Source organism: Lissotriton vulgaris, chromosome 2_2, assembly GCF_964263255.1.
Source record: "Lissotriton vulgaris chromosome 2_2, aLisVul1.2, whole genome shotgun sequence".
Lineage (NCBI taxonomy): Eukaryota > Metazoa > Chordata > Amphibia > Caudata > Salamandridae > Lissotriton > Lissotriton vulgaris.
In genome coordinates, this window is record NC_141688.1 from 114,654,571 (window position 1) to 114,673,490 (window position 18,920).

General features: G+C 43.8%; 1 protein-coding gene across 1 annotated transcript in view; it reads left to right on the forward strand.

The window, feature by feature from the left end:
- SH2D7 (SH2 domain containing 7) overlaps positions 1–18,920 on the forward strand; it is a 165,595-nt gene that overhangs the window by 124,528 nt on the left and 22,147 nt on the right. The window contains exon 5 of the mRNA XM_086959406.1: positions 17,520–18,500. Coding sequence (XP_086815532.1) covers positions 17,520–18,500 — 981 coding nt within the window. The remainder of the gene's footprint in view (positions 1–17,519; positions 18,501–18,920) is intronic.

An 18,920-nucleotide genomic window follows, 5' to 3' on the forward strand; every position in this document is an offset into this window, starting at 1 on the left:
AAGATCTCCTCCATTGCCTCTTCAAGATGAAAGATAGTTTCCACTCTGTACTAGTGCAAGAAAGAAAAAAATCACTTAAAGAGTGAATGTCTTTCACTGGACCAATCCATTTAAGGTATCATCTTCTCCACCGCTGCATGATGAAAACCATTGTAACCTTTTCTACTTTCCCACCTTTTAGGGCCAGATGTAGGTAATCCTAGATTACCGATTCTTAAATACCGAATCATACCGATTCGGTATTTAAGAATAGGCAAATGGGATGTAGGTAATTTTCCGAAAAAATTACTGAATCGGTAAGTTTCGGTAATTACCGAATCGGTATTTACCGATTCGGTAATTGCCATTCATTCCTATGGGCCTGGAGACCCATAGGAATGAATGTCAATTACCGAATCTGTAAACACCGATTCGGTAATTGGGGGAAACATTGAAGGGTGGCAGGGTGTCACTTTGACACCCTGTTGCACCCCTCAATTGTGTATGGGTGCACATGTTGCAGACATACATGCCCTAAGGGCATGTATGTCTGCAACATGGCACTGAAGCAATTTGCATAAAATTGCTTTTTGTTTTTTTTCTTTATTTACCACCAACTTGTAGTTGGTGGTAAATAACAAATCCCAAAAAGGGAAAGCACTCATTTGAGTGCTCCCTACATTGCTAATTCGGTAATTTACCGATTTGGTACTTTAAGGAATCGGTTATTTACCTATTCCTTAAAATACTGAATCGGTAAGTTACCGAATTAGCAATTTGGGCACCTACATCTCAGTAGCCTAATTCCGGTCGTAACGGCTGAAATTCGCTAATTTCATCCGTTACCGTTACGCTTCCTACATTTGGCCCTTAGTGAGTTTTGCCTTGAGCGCTATTACCCCAATTACACTACCCACCAGCACCAGGTGCGCTTTACCCTAAGGGCTCCAGCACAGGAGCCAGCACGTGCACTAACTATTAAAGCCCCAATCACCCGTACACGTGTATAAGAAACTGATGCACTAAACTGCCAGCGCATACCGTTAGGATTCCGATAGGTAACGCTCCTACTACACGCATGCGCAGCAGACCTGATCCACCGCACATGCGCCGGTTGAACAAACCGCACCGCGCATGTGCAGATATCGCCCACTACACTGCGCACCAACGCGGAAGAATCGACACTCACCTGAGCGCGATCATGACTCGGCATACACGAGTCTTTCCACCATTCCTCCCATCCTCCAGGTGCACTCGTTCCACCAATCAGCCACAGTATATAAACCGGCAGCACAGGCCATACCTTACCGGTTCTGCGAAGGAGGCACAACAGGTCCAAAGCCGGCGCTGGCCAGAAATCCTGTGAGTATGCTGGAACTACCACCTCAACTATGGGTAAGCGCTACCGCTCTTTTCTCCCTACAGGTTTCCTAACCCCAGTGGTCCACCCTTTATCTCCCACATAGGGTCAACCCCTTGCCACTTCAATAACCTTGAAGAGGAACCAAGTTAAAACTAGCGTAAGAAACAGCTCTTACGCCTCATTTTACTCACTTCTTTCACCATTGTTGTAAAATTTCGTTTTTTTAAACCACTTCACCAGCGAAGTTCTAGTGCGATCTTTCACCATAATGGTACCACCAATACCATTACACTTGAGCCGCTTATAGCCTGCACCTCATCGCTATTAAGCCGGCTGCCATTACATATGATCCATATCTTGTAGTGACTCTTTTTCCTTTGTATGTTTTGTCCTTGTCCTTCATGTTAAATGTACAGGTGATCTTGAGAAGGGAATCCCCCCCTCTCACAGTTAGATACACTTTAGGGCATGTAGACACATAGCCTACACTACACACCCACTAGTTTTAATCACACACCCCCCTTTTATCAGTCCTGAAGAAAGCCAGCATATTGATAAGGCACTGGCTGAAACATGTTGACACTCTAAAGGACGTAGGAGGTCGTAACTCGCCTCTAACGTCCCTCAGCCTTATTTTTAACCGCTGACGGAGGCCCAATTAATAAAGCTCCTTTACCCTCCCGGGTACTGGGACCCCCGCCAAGCCGTTTTAAACTCACTATCTCACCACCCTTCACCGCACACACAGTGACATACCTGCTCCGCTGTAATCAGGCGTCGTAGCACACCCGGGACACGCTAGGTGTCACTGGGTGGGCCCGATGATGAAGCATGCCACCAACTAGGTTGGTGGGTGAGGGCTTTCTAAAGACACCCAACAGGTGCCACCCCCAATCGACAAAACTTAACTGAGTCACCATGATCTTTACAATATAAATATCATACCTACCCCATTCATAGCTAGTCTCTTTTTGATTAATTGACATATAAACCGTGGATCTGGACTAGCTTTCTGGTCCTCTCTCTCCCTCTTGATACACGCACCCCCTTAGTGAGTTGTAGCATCAACTCTCATCTTCCTTTGAGTAGCAGCATCCCTGCAAAAATAACACAGCTCTTAGCAGCGTTACACATTTCTTCTTTGGTGTATTACCAAGAACTCTGTTTTGAAGGCACTTGCACCACATCCCAGTTTTGTGGCTCTGCATCATTACAGTCCTAATGCTGTACATCAGGTCTAGTAAGTTCATCAGATCTCCTGCACCATTGTAGTGTAGTTCTGAAAGTACCCTTTCATGCAGGGCCTACTCTGCTTACGGATAACATATACTGTGGGCTTGGTGGCAAACTTACTCTGTACACCCCCACCGAATATGTCAGCCTATGTTTTCGCATTAGCTGGCTCGCAGTGCAAATAGAATCTCCTGGAGAGGTGAGTGTACCTCCTGGAGAGTGTACTCATAAATTATTCATATGTGCTAAGGATGACATCTTAGCAATATCGATTGGGAAAACCCACCCTCTGCATGGAACTAGGTGAAAGGTTTAGTCCAGGAAATGCTACAGTCCTTATAAGGCGTTATGTCCATACAGGGCAGTCTGTCCTTATTTGGAGCTATGTCCTTATAAGGCTCGTTCATATGAAATGACAGGGAGATGATGTAGGGAAAGTATACGATGTTCCCTGGACCTATATCAGGGTACCAATATGAGATAACACCATAGCTACTGAAACCGGGCCGGACAGACGTTTGATTCAACCAGGCATATTTTTGATGGGCTGGAGCCTATGGATGCCAGTTATGAAATCTCAAGGCTGCAGCCCACTTGTGCTTCAGTGGAAGTGAAAATTGATAGTTGCAGTATGTGGAGTCAAAGCGCCACTCCACCAGTTTTAAGACCTGTGAAGAAAGTGAAGGACTTATAAATAGTTTGTTTGTCGTTGGCTAGAAATTGGCTGGTGAAGTCGAGACAAGAGATACTAGGCCACAGCCGGACACATGGGCTGACATTCATACAGTACAGAAGTGAGAAGTGTAAAGAAGCTATGCAAGAAACAAAGCCTCTACTCAACACCAAAGAAGATAACATATACTGTGGGCTTGGTGGCAAACTGACTCTGTACACCCCCACCGAATATGTCAGCCTATGTTTTCACATTAGCTGGCTCGCAGTGCCAATAGAATCTCCTGTTATCAGAGAGATTTGTTTTTGGCAACCTCAGAACATAAATACCTCATACTCGTGGAAACAACCTACTACTTTTCACCCAGTCACTCGTGCTTGCTTGTTTTGCTCTCAGAGAGATACACAAAAGAAACAGTGAAACGTGTATACAATAAGAATTTATTGTACTGTCGTTCTTCTCATGTAAAATAAGAGCGCTGCTACCACTGTGACACAGTAGCAGCGATACAGAATCAGCAGTACAGTCAATAAAAATAAATAGTATTGTTCGACCATTTTGCAATAGTCATGAACACATACATGAATATAAAAGGCATTTATATAATAAAGTGTGTACTCCTAAGATGTTTGTCTAGATGTACCTAAGTGTACCTAGCATGTGAGTAGGTGCAGAAGAGCCTAAGTCTAAGAGCGAAAAATCCCACTAGGATTTAGTCAAGCCCCCACACCGGAATAGTGAGAGTGTGGGACTTTGTCATGGACTTTTGCTGGACACCCCGCAAGGGATCGTCAGACCCCTGTCAGCTGGAGCGATGGCATGCCAGAGCCCCAGCATCTCTGGTAAGTGTGTCGGCCTTGAAGTCTCGGTTCCCTCCTGCTTTCTGATAGCAAGAGGTGCTGTATTCATACAGTCTATGTGCGTATGTTCCCCATTGTTCGGTATGAGGATGACGCAAGGGATTAAACCTTGTGCGTCGATGGGAGAGGTGAGTGTACCTCCTGGAGAGTGTACTCATAAATTATTCATATGTGCTAAGAATGACGTCTTAGAAATATCGATTGGGAAAACCCACCCTCGGCATGGAACAAGTGAAAGGTTTAGTCCAGGAAATGCTACAGTCCTTAAAAGGCGTTATGTCCATACAGGGCAGTCTGTCCTTATTTGGAGCTATGTCCTTATAAGGCTCGTTCATATGAAATGACAGGGAGATGATGTAGGGAAAGTATACGATGTTCCCTGGACCTATATCAGGGTACCAATATGAGATATAACACCATAGCTACTGAAACCGGGCCGGACAGACGTTTGATTCAACCAGGCATATTTTTGATGGGCTGGAGCCTATGGATGCCAGTTATGAACTCTCAAGGCTGCAACCCACTTGTGCTTCAGTTGAAGTGAAAATTGATAGTTGCAGTATGTGGAGTCAAAGCGCCACTCCACCAGTTTTAAGACCTGTGAAGAAAGTGAAGGACTTATAAATAGTTTGTTTGTCGTTGGATCGAAATTGGCTGGTAAAGTCGAGACAAGAGATACTGGGCCACAGCCAGACACAGGGGCCGACATTCATACAGTACAGAAGTGAGAAGTGTGAAGAAGCTATGCAAGAAACAAAGCCTCTACTCAACACCAAAGAAGATAACAGTGCCTCAACCGGAGGGCAGGTGCCACGACCCACATGCCAGCACGCGGTTAGTGCTTGATGAAAGTGCCAGTACAAGCGTGCAGTGGATGCTTCCAGAGTGAGATCCGCTCCCAACAGCAGAAAGTTCCACAGGTACTGATGCTTCTGCATTCCTAAAACCACCACCTCGCTTTGATAATGCCTAAAAGCAAAAAATTGGATACAGATGGACTGCCAGAATTGAAACCGTTGATGATTTCATTGATGCACTGGAAGTAGCCAATGACACAAGATCATTAGATATCTAAAGAATTTAGCCGGTGATGGAATAAAAGAAGTGATACAGAAAATACCACAAGGTGATGAAGTGACATGCTGTCAAATCAAAGAGTCGTTAAACACCAAGTTCAATCCAATACCAAATGTCAACTATGAAGGTACATTTTCAGTCTGGAAAGGCAGGAAGCTGGTGAAACTATGGATGAGTTTATAGAAAGACTTGATTCACTCATCCAGCATTGCAAGTTCAATGATAAACAGGTTATGTGTCTCAGAGTAATATATGGTTGTCTCTCCAATTCCTTCAGACGACAAATGCTTAAAGAGACACTCAGCATTAAGCAAGTACTCCTGGCTGCCATAGTAGAAGAAAGAGCTGATAGACAAGCAGCTAACATGGAGGCCAGAACGGCTAAAATGAATCAGCGCTGAGTATGAATAGCAAGTAGAAACATAAGGCCATTAAGTAATGTCTCCAAAGAAAAAGAAGATGTGTTTTCTTTCCACATGAAGGTGGATTTTCCTTTCCACATGAAGGTAAATGTCCTGCCATTGGACAGTTATGTAAAGGCTGCGAGAAAGATAACCATTTTGAAACAGTTTGCAAAGCGAGGGAAAGATCAAGTGTGTCACATTGAGAAAACAAGATGAATGACAGAACGTTCCAGGCACGATGATCTATGCACGCCCACAAGGCCAAGCAACCACATCAGTTGAGACAAGTAGAAATTGAATAACATCAATTGTCGTTATATTCCTCGTCTGAAAGATTGTCACAGTCATCGTCAAACTACAGTGAGGAAGATGGGTGGGCAGTGTCAATGTTCTACATTTTTTTAATTCTTTTATTAAACATGGTCATAAGACATTACAGAATTGAATATATGCACATGCATAGAACTAGTTTGAGTTAGTAACAAGAGTGCAGCTTGGAAGGGGTTATACCATCATACACAACATAAGAATTATCATAGGGTTGGATTAACCATTCTGCCTAAAAGCAAGGAAATAAAATGTAGCAAACTCAATATTGTTCAAAACAGAGCACGTGCGTCGGTGTGATCGGGGGCATTAGTCCTCTCTATGCACTTCTGTAGTTATGCCTGGGGGACCAAATTTTCTCCCTATTCTTCAAGCATCCTCTAAATTTATACACTACTTTTTCTGCTCATTTGTACCAATCTAAGTTGTTCTCCCATTCCTCCACTGACAGCTGGAGGTGTGCACCCCATCGCCTGGTGATGTTGCGTTTTGCGACTCCCACCACCAGTGCCAGCCAGCGCATATTGTGTCTAGGCCATTTTTCCTCCCCCTTAATCATTAAAAGGAGCCATCTGGCATCCAACAAGATCTCAGTCCCTGTTACATTTGACATTACTGCTGTAACTCTCTGCCAGAATGAATTGATCATGGGACATTCCCCTAGGATATGGAAAAAGGAGCCCTCCTGCTGGCAGCCCCTCATACATAGCAGCGTCTGTGCCTTCCTCACTTGTGAAGGCGTGTGCTTGAGTAATAAAAGTGGTTATTAAATCTTGAGCTGTACTAACCTAAATCGTGTGCGAATTCCAATATCTCTGGGGCTTTGCAGAACCTCTGTCCAGTCTTCATCCTTTATATTGCCCAGGTTGTCTACCCAGGAACTGTGGAGGGGAGCTAGGGGATCTGGCATATTGTTTATGAGTTTCCGGTATATTGTTGATGTCCCTTTGTCAGGGATATGGTCCACCAGCAGCCTGTCTTCCAAAGGGGAGTTATCCGGAAGGATCATGCCCCGCTGTATGTACTTGTGTGGTGCGTGTATAAGCTTCAAGTGGTGAAATCTTTGGGATAACGTCAGGCTATAATCTCTTTGTAAGTCATTTAGGGGGAGGGGTGCTCCATCTCTCCACATGTCCCCCAGGTGCTCAATGCCTATAGTCTGCCAGCCCTGGAACCCCTCTAGCGTGGCCACTTCCCCCAGCCGGTCTCCAAACCATAAGGGTGTCATGCCAGTCAACTGCTTCTGCCATCCCAGAAACGTATTTGCCTCGATCTAGCACTTGACCACCACTGCAGTGTGTGCTGGCCTGTCTGAGTGCGTCTTATGGGCGTATAGGAGTGACTCATGATTTCCACGCGGTATCACAGCCTTGTCCAATCTATAGGCCTGTTCCTCCTTGTCTGCATAGACCCAGTCGTTTATAGCCAGGAGTTGTGAGGCCCAATAGTATAGCCTAATATTAGGGAGAGCCAAACCACCCTCATACACCCCTCTCTGCAGCTTGTTTAGTGCTATCTTAGGTGTGCCTCCCTGCCACATCAGTGCGCGGAGCTCTTGCGCCACTTGCTTAAAGAAGGTTGGAGGGACCGGGTATGGAGTATTTTGTAGGATATATAAGAGGCATGGTAGGGCCATAATTTTATATAGGGCAGCCCTTCTAATTAAGGACAGTGGCAAGGTTCACCAGTGTATTATATCCATGTAAAGAAAATCCAGCTGGGGAGTCAGATTCCTCAATAGGAACAATCGGTGGTCACGGTTTATCAGAATGCCTAGGTCTTTGTAACCGTCCACTGTGATTGGGCGGGACATCTCACTGTGAGCCTCAGGGGGCGATAACGGGAACACCACTGACTTATGGTGTAGCCCAAGTTGCTCCTGAATAGTTCAAAGATATGCAGGACCCTTGCTATGGAGTAATAGGGCCTTGAGAGATACAGGATGATGTTGTCTGCGTATAATGAGATACGCTCCTCCCAGCCCATGGGTGCCGATAGAACCCAGATCATGAGGTCCATCCTGATCCAGTGCGCCAGGGGCTCCAATGCCAGAGCAAACAGCAGCAGCTACAGGGGGCAGTCTGGTCAAGGGCCCCTGAACATCCGGAAGAGCCTGGATAATGCTCAATTAACTTTCACACAGGCCAGCGGGTTCTGATAAAGCAATCCCAAACCTGTAAATTACAAAAAATAGGTAGAGCCACTCTATACTGTCGAAGGCCATCAAGGCATCTTGTGCCATCAATTCCGTCTGTTGGGGCGAAAGATTGTTTGTTAGGTGTAGGACTCCGGATAGCCTCCTTAAATTATGGTGAGTGCTCTTGTGTGGCATGAAGCCTGATTGGTGGACATGTACAAAGGTGGTGATTACTTTCACCAGTGTATTGGCTAGGGCCTTTGCCAGCACCTTTGCTTCCATATTCAGCAGGGTGATTGGCCTGTATGAACTGCACAGATCTAAGGGTTTGCCTGCCTTGTGTATAACTACGATTGTAGCAGTTGCCTGGTCTGTAGGTAAACACTCCTCTTCCCCAGGTTCCTCAAACATTCTCTTTAATGGTTGCGCTATTTAAGTGGTGAGATTTTTGTAAAGCTCAACAGGGCGCCTATTTGGGCCTATTTCCTTCCCTGACTTCAGTGACCCAAGGGCGTTGGACAGCGCCTCGTCAGTCAGATCTGCCCCCATGACTTCTCTTGCGTCAGTGGATAACGTCTGTAATGGGAAATCCTTTAGTAACTCTTCGCAGTCCATCTCGGAGTGCACACATACTGGGGAGTATAGGCCTTCATAGTAAGAAGTTAAGGCTTCTGCTATTTCTACACCAGATGTTTGGAGTATTCCAGTTTTGTCCCTAACACAGACTACCCAAGACTTCTCATTTTCTCTTTTGTCAAGCCAGGCTAATAGCCTAGAGGCCTTATCTCCTACATCATACAGTCTATGCTGTGTTGCTATAACATATGCTTGTGCTTCATTGCCCGCTAAGCCACGTAGTTCTTGTTGAGGTAGGGTTAGTTTATATTGCGGGTCAGCAATCCCGCTGGTTATTGCCTCTTTTTCTATTTCATGGATCTCCTGCAGTAGGGTGCACATTTTTAATGCTACTTCTTTTTTCTTCCCCCCCCCCTATGAATGCTTGAGTTTGTCCCCTCAGAACTCTTTTAAGAGCCTCCCATAGGGTCTTGTGTGATTCGACTGATCCTTCATTTTCAAGTACAGGTCGTCACCCCGTACAGTGTCAATGTTGACCGCTGGATGACATGCACATGTAGGATTAGCTTCTTGCAAGGAAGAATGCTGGTCAAGGCTAGTTTGTCAAGCGAAAGTGCAAAATTCATTTGAACACTGTCTCAAAATCACACTGAATGTGAATGGGTGCTCCATACCTTTTACCATAGACAGTGGCACGTCAATAAACATTATGCCAGCAGAAAAGTATGATAAACTGTCTCCAGTGCACTGTTTAATCCAGTTGAAAACCAAAGTGTATAAACTGCATAGTCAAGGTTTATTCATATCAACTGTGAAGCATGAAAAGACGAAGGTGCAAGCACCAATTCATGTCCTGCCAGGCACTTCATCAACTGCATGTTTACTCAGTTTCAGTACTGAGGCTAACGTGGTACTGATTTCTGTAAACTACAATGTCAATGTCGATCATGAGATAGTGAATCAGTTTCCATCCTTGTTTCATGGACTAGGAAGACTTAAGATCATGAAAGTGTAACTTCACATAAATGAGGGCATCCACCCTGTTGCTCAACAACATCCTCGAATTGCATTTCATTTACAGGAAGCTGTTGAAAAAGAACTTGAGAAACTATTAAAGGACCTCATTATTGAGAAATCCACTGGTACGACGCCATGGGTATCACCCATGTGGTAGTGCTGAAAAAGTATATCAATGAATCAATCAGGATTTGTAAAGCGCGTCTTATCACGCATATAGAGGCGCTGAGGAGTATCATGGAGGAAATGTGTGCATCTGTTTTGATATGCTCCAAGTGAACAAGGCGATTGAAAGAGAACAACATTCATGTCTGCACATTACTGATATCATTACACGGCTGAATGGAGCTCAAGTCTTTTCCCGCCTTGATTTGAACAAGGGTATCACCAGCTCGAACTCGAAGAGAATTGCAGGTACATTACTACCGTTTCGACTTGTTGATTTATCTATACTACTATTATAAAGAGAGAACAGAAACCTTTTGGCAAGGTAAACTCGGGAACCACAGCGCCAATCCACACACCCAATACATTGTTGTAATCCTCAGGGTGTGTAGATGGACATAGGCTGCATAAAATAAAAAATAAAACGTAAATTAAAAAATGTAACTTTAAAAACAAAGTAGTCCCCTAAAAGTAGCCCCGGCCGTGACCTAGCACTGGCCGCGACCTAGCGATGCCCGCAACGTGTGTGATGACGACAGGCGGGGAGGAGCGGTGATGAGCGGCAGCGAGGAGTGGCGGTGAAGTCCGGAGCGTGGGGAAGAGCGGCGGCTCAGGTAAGGCAAAGGCGAGGCGGAAGGCGGTCTGGGCAATGTCGGGGCGGGCGGGGTAAGGCAAAGGCGAGGCGGGAGGCGGGAGGTGGGCGGGAGGCGGTCTGGGCAATGTCGGGGCGGGCGGGGGCCGGGGTGGGACTGCACCCAAGCCTGAAATGTTGCCCCCAGACCCCTTCTGCCCCGGGCAATGCTGCCGCAATCCGGAAATGCTGCCCCCAGTCCCCTTCTGCCCCAGGCAACGCTGGGGCGGGCTGCTAGTTTAGATATAAAAGGCTATATTTCAAAGTGTCATCAGCTGTAGACCTTTTTCGTGATGTCATTTGTCGCATAATGCAGTCAGTCACAAATGTTTTCAATTAAAGTAATGACATAATAGTTTTTCGGGCCACACAAAAGGAACATGATAAAGTTCTTATACAAGTGTGCCATTTTTCTTGCCGACCCAGGTCTCATTTTAAATGCAGCAAAGTGTGAGTTTCAAGAGACCGAATTTAAGTTCTTTGGTCAATTTGTTTCTGATGGGACAATGGCTCCGGATCTAAATAAAGTTCAAGCCTTGTCATCCACTTTGCCCCCACAAGGTGTAACTATGCTGCCATCTTTCCTTGGTATGACTAGTTACTGTTCATGGTACATACATAACTTTATTAACATAGTTGCGGGTTGCACACCTCGTTGCTCCTAATATTTATAACACTTTTTAAACTCAAGTTTCATATTTCGGCGTGCTCACTGCTTGACATGCCAAGCCCACTCCACATGTGATGAATATAAACATCCAAACTGTGGGGCTGCGTTTAAGCCCCACTCCAGTGGCGACAGCCTCTTTTTTCAAATGCATTTGCATCCATTTCTTTAACTGTATTCACTTTCCTTCTTGTTTTAAACCCGTCCGTTTTATGCAATTATACTCCTAAATCTTGTGTAGATAATCCTTCTTAAATCATCCTCAAGCAGGGGTTTGCTGTTTTTCAAAATTTCTCATACTTTGGTGGGCCAAAAGAACCTCTCTCCCCAGTTAAAGAAATGGATGCAAATGCATTTGAAAAAAGAGGCTGTCGCCACTGGAGTGGGGCTTAAACGCAGCCCCACAGTTTGGATGTTTACATACATAACTTTGCCACTGTAAGTGCCCCATTGAGATACTTAACGAAACATCCCATTTTGATGGTCAAGTAAATGTGAACTTGGCTTCAGGAAAATCAAGCATGTAATTGAGAACACCACTGAAATGGCATACTTTGATCCGACATTACAGAGAGGTTCTTGTTGCTGCAAGCGCAGTGGGGTGGGTGCCATGCTTGCCCTGCACACTGGACATCTCAGTGGCCCAAGACACAATGTGGCTTATGCTAGCCGCAGTTTATCATTGATGGAACGTTTCTATTCACAATCACAACCTATAAAGAAAGCTTAATTGTGGTGTGGTTTTGTGAGCATTTTCATGTGTTCCAATATCAAAAACATTTTGCAGTCATCACCGACCACTAAGCACTGCTCACCATTTTCGGCAATCCTAAAGCCAAGATACACTCTTGCATTGAGAGGTGAGGGTTGCGATTGCAGGAGTATGATTATACGATTGTGCATCATTCAGGCAAAGATCAAAACCCTGTTTATTACTTGTCACGTGTGCCAGGGCACTACTTCTAAAGCAGCTCATGCTTATGTTAACTTCATTGTGAAATCCAATACCCCTACTGCCATATCAGTGGAAAAAACCATTGCTGCCACGAGCACTGACAGAGATTTGCTGATGCTTAAAGTCATTATAGCACATCAATCATGGCGAAAACATACTCAGCCTATTCATGATGACCTTGAATACAAGATATTCAAAAATGTGCAAGTAGAACTTTTAGTTACCCCAAAAGTCATCATCTTATGAGGGTCGAGAATCGTCATACCAGAGAGTCTGAGACAACAAGTTATTGTAATGGCCCATGAGAGACATTGTGGAGTTGTTGCTACTGAACGAGCTCTACAGGACCAAGTGTGGTTCCCTCATATTGATGAAAGATTTGAAAAAGAGTTAAACACATGTCATTTGTGCAACTGCTTGTCATCCAAAACAACCCCACATCTGCATCCGTCTGATCTTCCAAACCATGCATGTCAGGAGATTGCAATTGATTTATTTGGACCCCTTTAGAATGGACATCAGCAACGAGTAATTGTTGCTGAATATTCCTATTTTCCCCTTGTGGAAGGTCTGTTGTCAACTAACAATGACAGAGTCATTGAGAGACTAGAAAGTCTTTTTACAACATGAGGTGTTCTTTCGATTTTGAAATCTGGCAATTGCCCGCCTTTCCATTGTCAAGAATTGTAAGATTTGCTCACTCACCTAAATGTCGAGCATTAGAAAAGCACACCTCTCTGGCCATAGGTGAATTGTGTGGTCACAAGATTTATGAGCATCCTCAAGAAGATAGTTCAGCGCGCTGTGCTAGAAAAGCTTGAACTCAAATCAGTTCTTTTCAGTCTACGCTTTGTGCATACAGGTCAACTCCCCATTCTACCATGAGTGAAGGCCCTACCACCTTAATGTTTGGAGGAGCCATAGGCATCAAACTGCTGCAATGGACCACTGAAAGATGTATTGACATATATAAACTTCACACAGCTGATTCATCTCACAAACGCAAAATGAAGACCTATGCGGATAGATGCTGTTATGCTCAGAGCACTGTGTTGAAAAGAGGAGACCAACCCATTGTCAGACAGAAATACAAGTCTGATGCTACTTTTGGTGCTGTCCCACTGAGGGTTGTGACTAGTAAAGGACAAATGATGACTGCTCACCGTCCTGGAAAGTCTATTTCATGAGATTCTTTAAATTTTAAGCATCTGTTTCACAGTCGTAGCTAGCATGGCTCGCGTGGGGAGGCGGGTACAGGGACGCGTGGGGTGAGTGATGAGTAAGTGGTCGCGAGGGAAGGGGGAGCGCAGGGAGGGGGGTTAAATAATTTTTTTAATTTAAAAACGTACCTTTCCCAGGTTTCACGTCTCCACTGCCCGGTCTGCTCCTGCTTTCCTCCCTCTGCAGGAACAGGAAGCAGGCAGCCTCCTTCCCCTCCCCTAAGCCAATCACAATGCTACAATGTTAGCGTTGTGATTGGTCGGGACGCCGACCAGACAGGCGCCTATGAGGAGGCCATTTTCTCCATGCAAGCTGCATGCAGCTACATGGAGAAAAGCCAGAGTTACATGACTGGTTTGGTTGGCCTCATAGGGATGACTTAACAGTCAGCGCCCTCAACAGTGGGCAAGCTACTCCTCCACTGCCCTAGAGCAGGACAGAACACCTGCCCGCCCCCAACCAAACCCTTCTGCTTTCTCGCAGTGTGAGAAATAGAAACATAAAATGGTATATTATAGATACCATTTTATGTTTCTGCTTCTCACACTGTGAGAAAGTGGTGCGGCGTCGCTCCTTCGCCCACATGGAGGAGCTGCCCCTGCTTTCATGATCTTTGCCAGCTCCAGGTGTCAGAAGTGAGACTTATTCACCTGAGAATCTGGAGAGCCAATTACTGTACCAGTGTCTCTGTCACTAGGGCCAGTCATGGACACTTCTCCTGCGGCTCCGTAGCCTCACATGACCAGATTGGACACTTGTTTCGAGCACCAAAACTGCTTGATGTATATATGTATTATTTGTACTTAATATTAACAGTGATGTAGTGTCTTGTGAGTTAGAGATGACAGGACCCTTTTGGTTTCTGACAGACTCTGTAGAGCAGTGTTGTAAGTCTGTGGGTGTAGGTGATGGAATTCCTAATGTAGAATGTTCAGTTAACGGCTACACACTGAGAAATGAAGACGTGTAATACCGAGGTCCATGTGTGGTGTGATCATTTGCACGTTCTCAAGCTGGGGAGGACGGTACAAGCTGCAACGGCCTTCAATGTCAACAGTCAAGCTGTGTCCACTCAAACGGCTTCCATAAGATACACAATCTTGGATTGTTATTTGTCCCTTCCGAGTAAATTGAAATCCTGCATACTGGGCAAGGCAGCAGTGCCAAAACCTTAACAGAACGAGTTCTTTGGAATGAGGTAAATACTGTTTCCCAAATCTAGATATCCATACATTCATCTTTTAAGATTTGTTAATGCATATGTTTATGATAATGTTATGTTATTTCAGAAATGAATTAGTGCCTTTGAGTACTCTTTCCTATTGATGTGCACAGGCACTGCATATGTATTGGTTGAGGATATGCATTTGTAGACCATGTCATTATTGATATCAAATCCCTTTTAAAATTCGATTCTTTTTTTGCTGATGTAACAGAATACTGTTAAAGGGAAAAGTGGAATTATAAGAAAATAGAATGTATCAAAGGAATGGTGTGTCCTCAGACAAAGGCAAATAATTGGAGGGTTAAATGCACAAAACAAATTTCTTCACAGTTGTTCTAACATGGAAGAGAGCACAGTTAAATACTATGGGGCCGAGTCACAGAACTAATCTGAGACAAAATCCTGAACTTATTACTTTTGGTATTCACAGAATGCATTTAGTAGTAGTAAAGTTAGGATTCCTAAATTTACTACTACTAAGCTGAGACAAAATCCTAACTTTACATCTTTCGGTATTCACAAAAGGAATTTAGTAGTAGTAAAGTTAGGAATCATAACTTTACTACTACTAAATGCATTCTGTGAATACCAAAGGTAATAGGTTTAGGATATTGTTCTGCGAATCGGCCCCCAAATGTGGACTATGACTGAACAGCGTATTTGAGCGTAACAAACACGTTTTGATAATTTCTGAGCACCAATGATGATAGTTTGTGCCAAAAATCAAAAGAGCTCCATTCGACCCAGTGGGTGGAGGACATCTGCCCAATTGTTACGGGTCATCAGCCATATTCTCTTAGATGTGATCATATTGATTTGGAGGAATAAGCTAGTAGGAGTTTGTGTTCATTATCTGCATAGCTTTCCTACAGCCAGATATAGAAGAGAACTGACTTAGACATCAGGGGAGAGGATGTAGCCTTACCGCTAGAGCGGTCGAGCTTGAAACTGGTGAACCGGGTTCGAGTCTCGGCAACGACCTTCAACATCCTGTGATTCTGGGCAAATCACTTATTCTTCCCATGGCTATCAAAAATTAATGTGTCCTTATGTAACGAAACTGGTGTTCATGTAAAGCGCTCTGATACCCGATGTCTAGGGTCTAGTTCGCGCTATAATAAACTATAAAAAAATAAAATAAATAGATGATCTCCATTCATCTGAGCCTAGTTCTTTATATGGAGCAGAGGATCCCACACCCCGGATCCTTGGATTTGTATGTGATCAAGCCCTAAGGCTCTTCCCGGCTTCCAGAGTGTTCTCTCTAAAACATCTGCTTTAGAGAGGATTAGGATGAGGATTTACCCTTCTCTGGTGGGATGGTATTCCAGTTTTTTGGCACTGCACTCGAAAGGGATTGGCAATTTTTTGTAATTGTTTTGAGAACTTTGGGATTTCCAGAGTGATCATTTCGTTGTTTCTGGAGTTTTCTTCCCAAGGCTTGGTTTGGTTTGGTGAAGAGCTCTGTGCCTGCTGTTTTTGTGCTGGACTAATAAAAACCAATATGTGACTATGGGCCATATGTATCATACTATCGTTTTGCGAATTCCAAATAGCGAATTTTAAGGAATCGCTATTTGGAAATCGCAAAACGGTATGTATGTAAATAATCGCTATTTTTCAGCGATTTCCAATAATTCCTTATTTGCGAATTCGCAAGTTGCGAATTCGCAAATAAGGAATACATCCCATTCATTTCTAAGGGCCTCTTGGCCCATAGAAATGAAAGGCAAAATTGCGATTAGCAATTTGCTAATCGCAAATTTTGCGAATTTTCCAGGGTGCAGGGGTGTCTCAAGAACACCCTGCTGCACCCCTGAAAATGACATGTGTGCGCATATGGCGCACATACATGCCCAAAGGGCATGTATGAGCGTCACATGGCACCTTTTGTTTTTAAAAAAAATGCTTTTTTAAAAGAATTCGCAATTTACCACCAACTACAAGTTGGTGGTAATTTGCAACATCTTATTCCAAAATCGCAATTTTTAAATATTTCATACATATCATTTAGGAAATTGCATTTTGCGATTTCCTAAATGCTTGTGCAATGTTAAGGAATCGCAACATTTGCGATTCCTTAACATTTGCGATGCGATAATTTCATACATCGCATTTCACGTTTTTCTTGTCGCAAACGCTGCAAATTTCCGATTCGCATCGTTTGTGACAAGAAAAACGCTTCATACATATGGCCTTATATGTACTTCCCTCACATACTTCAGAGACACCAAATCCGTGGCTTCCTTCACCTCAGCTTGACCTATCTCATACCCTATCCATTTGACACCCTCTGTACATCAGACCCAATAGTCCACTGGCTGCTACTCAAGGGAATGGAATAACAGAAACATTTGCGGTGGTGACACATGCTAGAGGTGAACAGCTGCAGGCAGTGTTTGCCCAATACCTTTAACATTGAAATTGTTTGGTAGCAGAAAATGTTTGTTAATGGAAACTAAATTTATGTTTAAACGTGTTCATGTGTCCATTTATAATGAATTGACTCAACAAAGTGTCAGTACTGCTGTGGCATAGATTCACAGGAGCACCAACCAACATTTAAGGTTTTGTAACATCTTAATGTGCCTTAGTCACCAAACTGTAGGAAAAGCATAGGCGGAAATCTGCACCGCTGCTTGAATTCACTTGATATTCGAAAACATTCCCAGGACCATGCCTTTACCTGCTTACAGTAAAACATAAAATCATCTTTCTAAATACCAATTTTAACAACACCATACAGAGTCTTAAATAACTGAAACACTAACACAATGCATTTTTACCAAGTATTAATTTAATTTCGAGCATTTGTCAACAATGAAAAACACTATTCCAGCGAAAATTGTTGACTTTGTTTTAATAACCAAAACTTGAGTATAGTATCCCTCTGCTGGGATGATTCCTGTAAACTAATGACCAGCTTATTTTACATTGTTGCAATTTTGTTTGAAGTGTAAGCCTTCAATTATAACTTATCTTATGAATTTAAAAACATCTTTTTTATAGGAATCTGGTGAACCTCCACTTCCGGAGAGAACCGACATGTTGAGGGCTTATCTGCAGCAGGACATACGTGAAAGCGGCCCGATGAATGTAGAGGGCATGGTCTATGCACAGCTTAACAAAGGCAAACTAAGCAAAAAGAGAGGTCCAGAGAGACCCAGTATCAATTCTGATGGACCAAAGACATCAATACAAGACATAAAGGTTCAGGAAGCGTCTGATGACATCATGTATTCACAAGTCAAGAAAGTAAGCAGTTTCTATACTACCATCAAGGAGCCACAGTCGAGTCAGGCATGTGATCCTCACAGACCAGCCGCCCCTGATATTGTCTATTCTGAAGTCAACGTTGAACATGGACGAAACCAATCTTTGGCCAGTGGAGTTCGCAACAGTTACTCGTTGCCCTATCCTGAAGTTTCAAAAGTGCAGAAGGCCCCAAGTCCTGAAATGAAGAAGCTAACTCTGAAGACACCACCCTCCACACCACCTAAGCTGTCACCAAAATTAATTTCTAAAATGAAAACCTCACTGGAAATTGGGGTTCCAGACCAGAATAATCAAATGTACGCCACCTCATTCGCAGATGGAAAAGAATTCCCCAAAATAGGAGAAAGTATGCCATATAAACTATCATCAAATAGTAAATATAGTGAGTGTTATAATGAGTTTAAATATCCGAAAATGTCTGCTGCTCGCGACTGTGAGAAGGACAGTGACTATGAGCAGGTCAATATTAGCTGGTCAAAAACTGCATTTCAAGACCACTATTCGCGCACACCAGACAACTCAGCATTCCCGACCATAGCCTATGACCAGATGCAGCCAAGACCTTCTAGCTTACAAAGCTGCAATGAAGAGAAGTACGAGACGATTCCGGCACGTTTTCCAAAGGAAGACAGAACTGCAGGGGAAGAAAATATGTATGAGACAGTTCCTCATATTTTTCTGAAGGACACTGAGATGAAACAACAGGCTCGTAAGGTAATACCATTTTTACAACTCTCTGGTAGTGCATATTTGTAGACACCGAGTCTTCTAACTGATTATAAAGGGTCAATTAAAAGTTCAGATTTTACGACCAAATTAAAAATGTCCTTACAGCAGAACACAGTAGTTGGCTCCCGCAGTTGTACATTGAAAAGTTTTTGACTGCCATTACATTTTGTTCATGGATAAACTATGCGTTCATTTAGGTTACAAAAGAGTTTTTCAGACTTCTTCCAGCGACTGCTCCCCTGCAATGGCAGAGGAACGTCGCCCCACTGGCTCCGAGCCAGCTGCTGGAAAATAAAACTATATTTTACTATGGTTTTATTTTTTAATTGCTGGCCAAGCCGGCCTGTGTAAGGGGGGAGGTGGGCAGTCACAAGGAGTGATTGTGCTCTTCTAAGTGCGCATGTC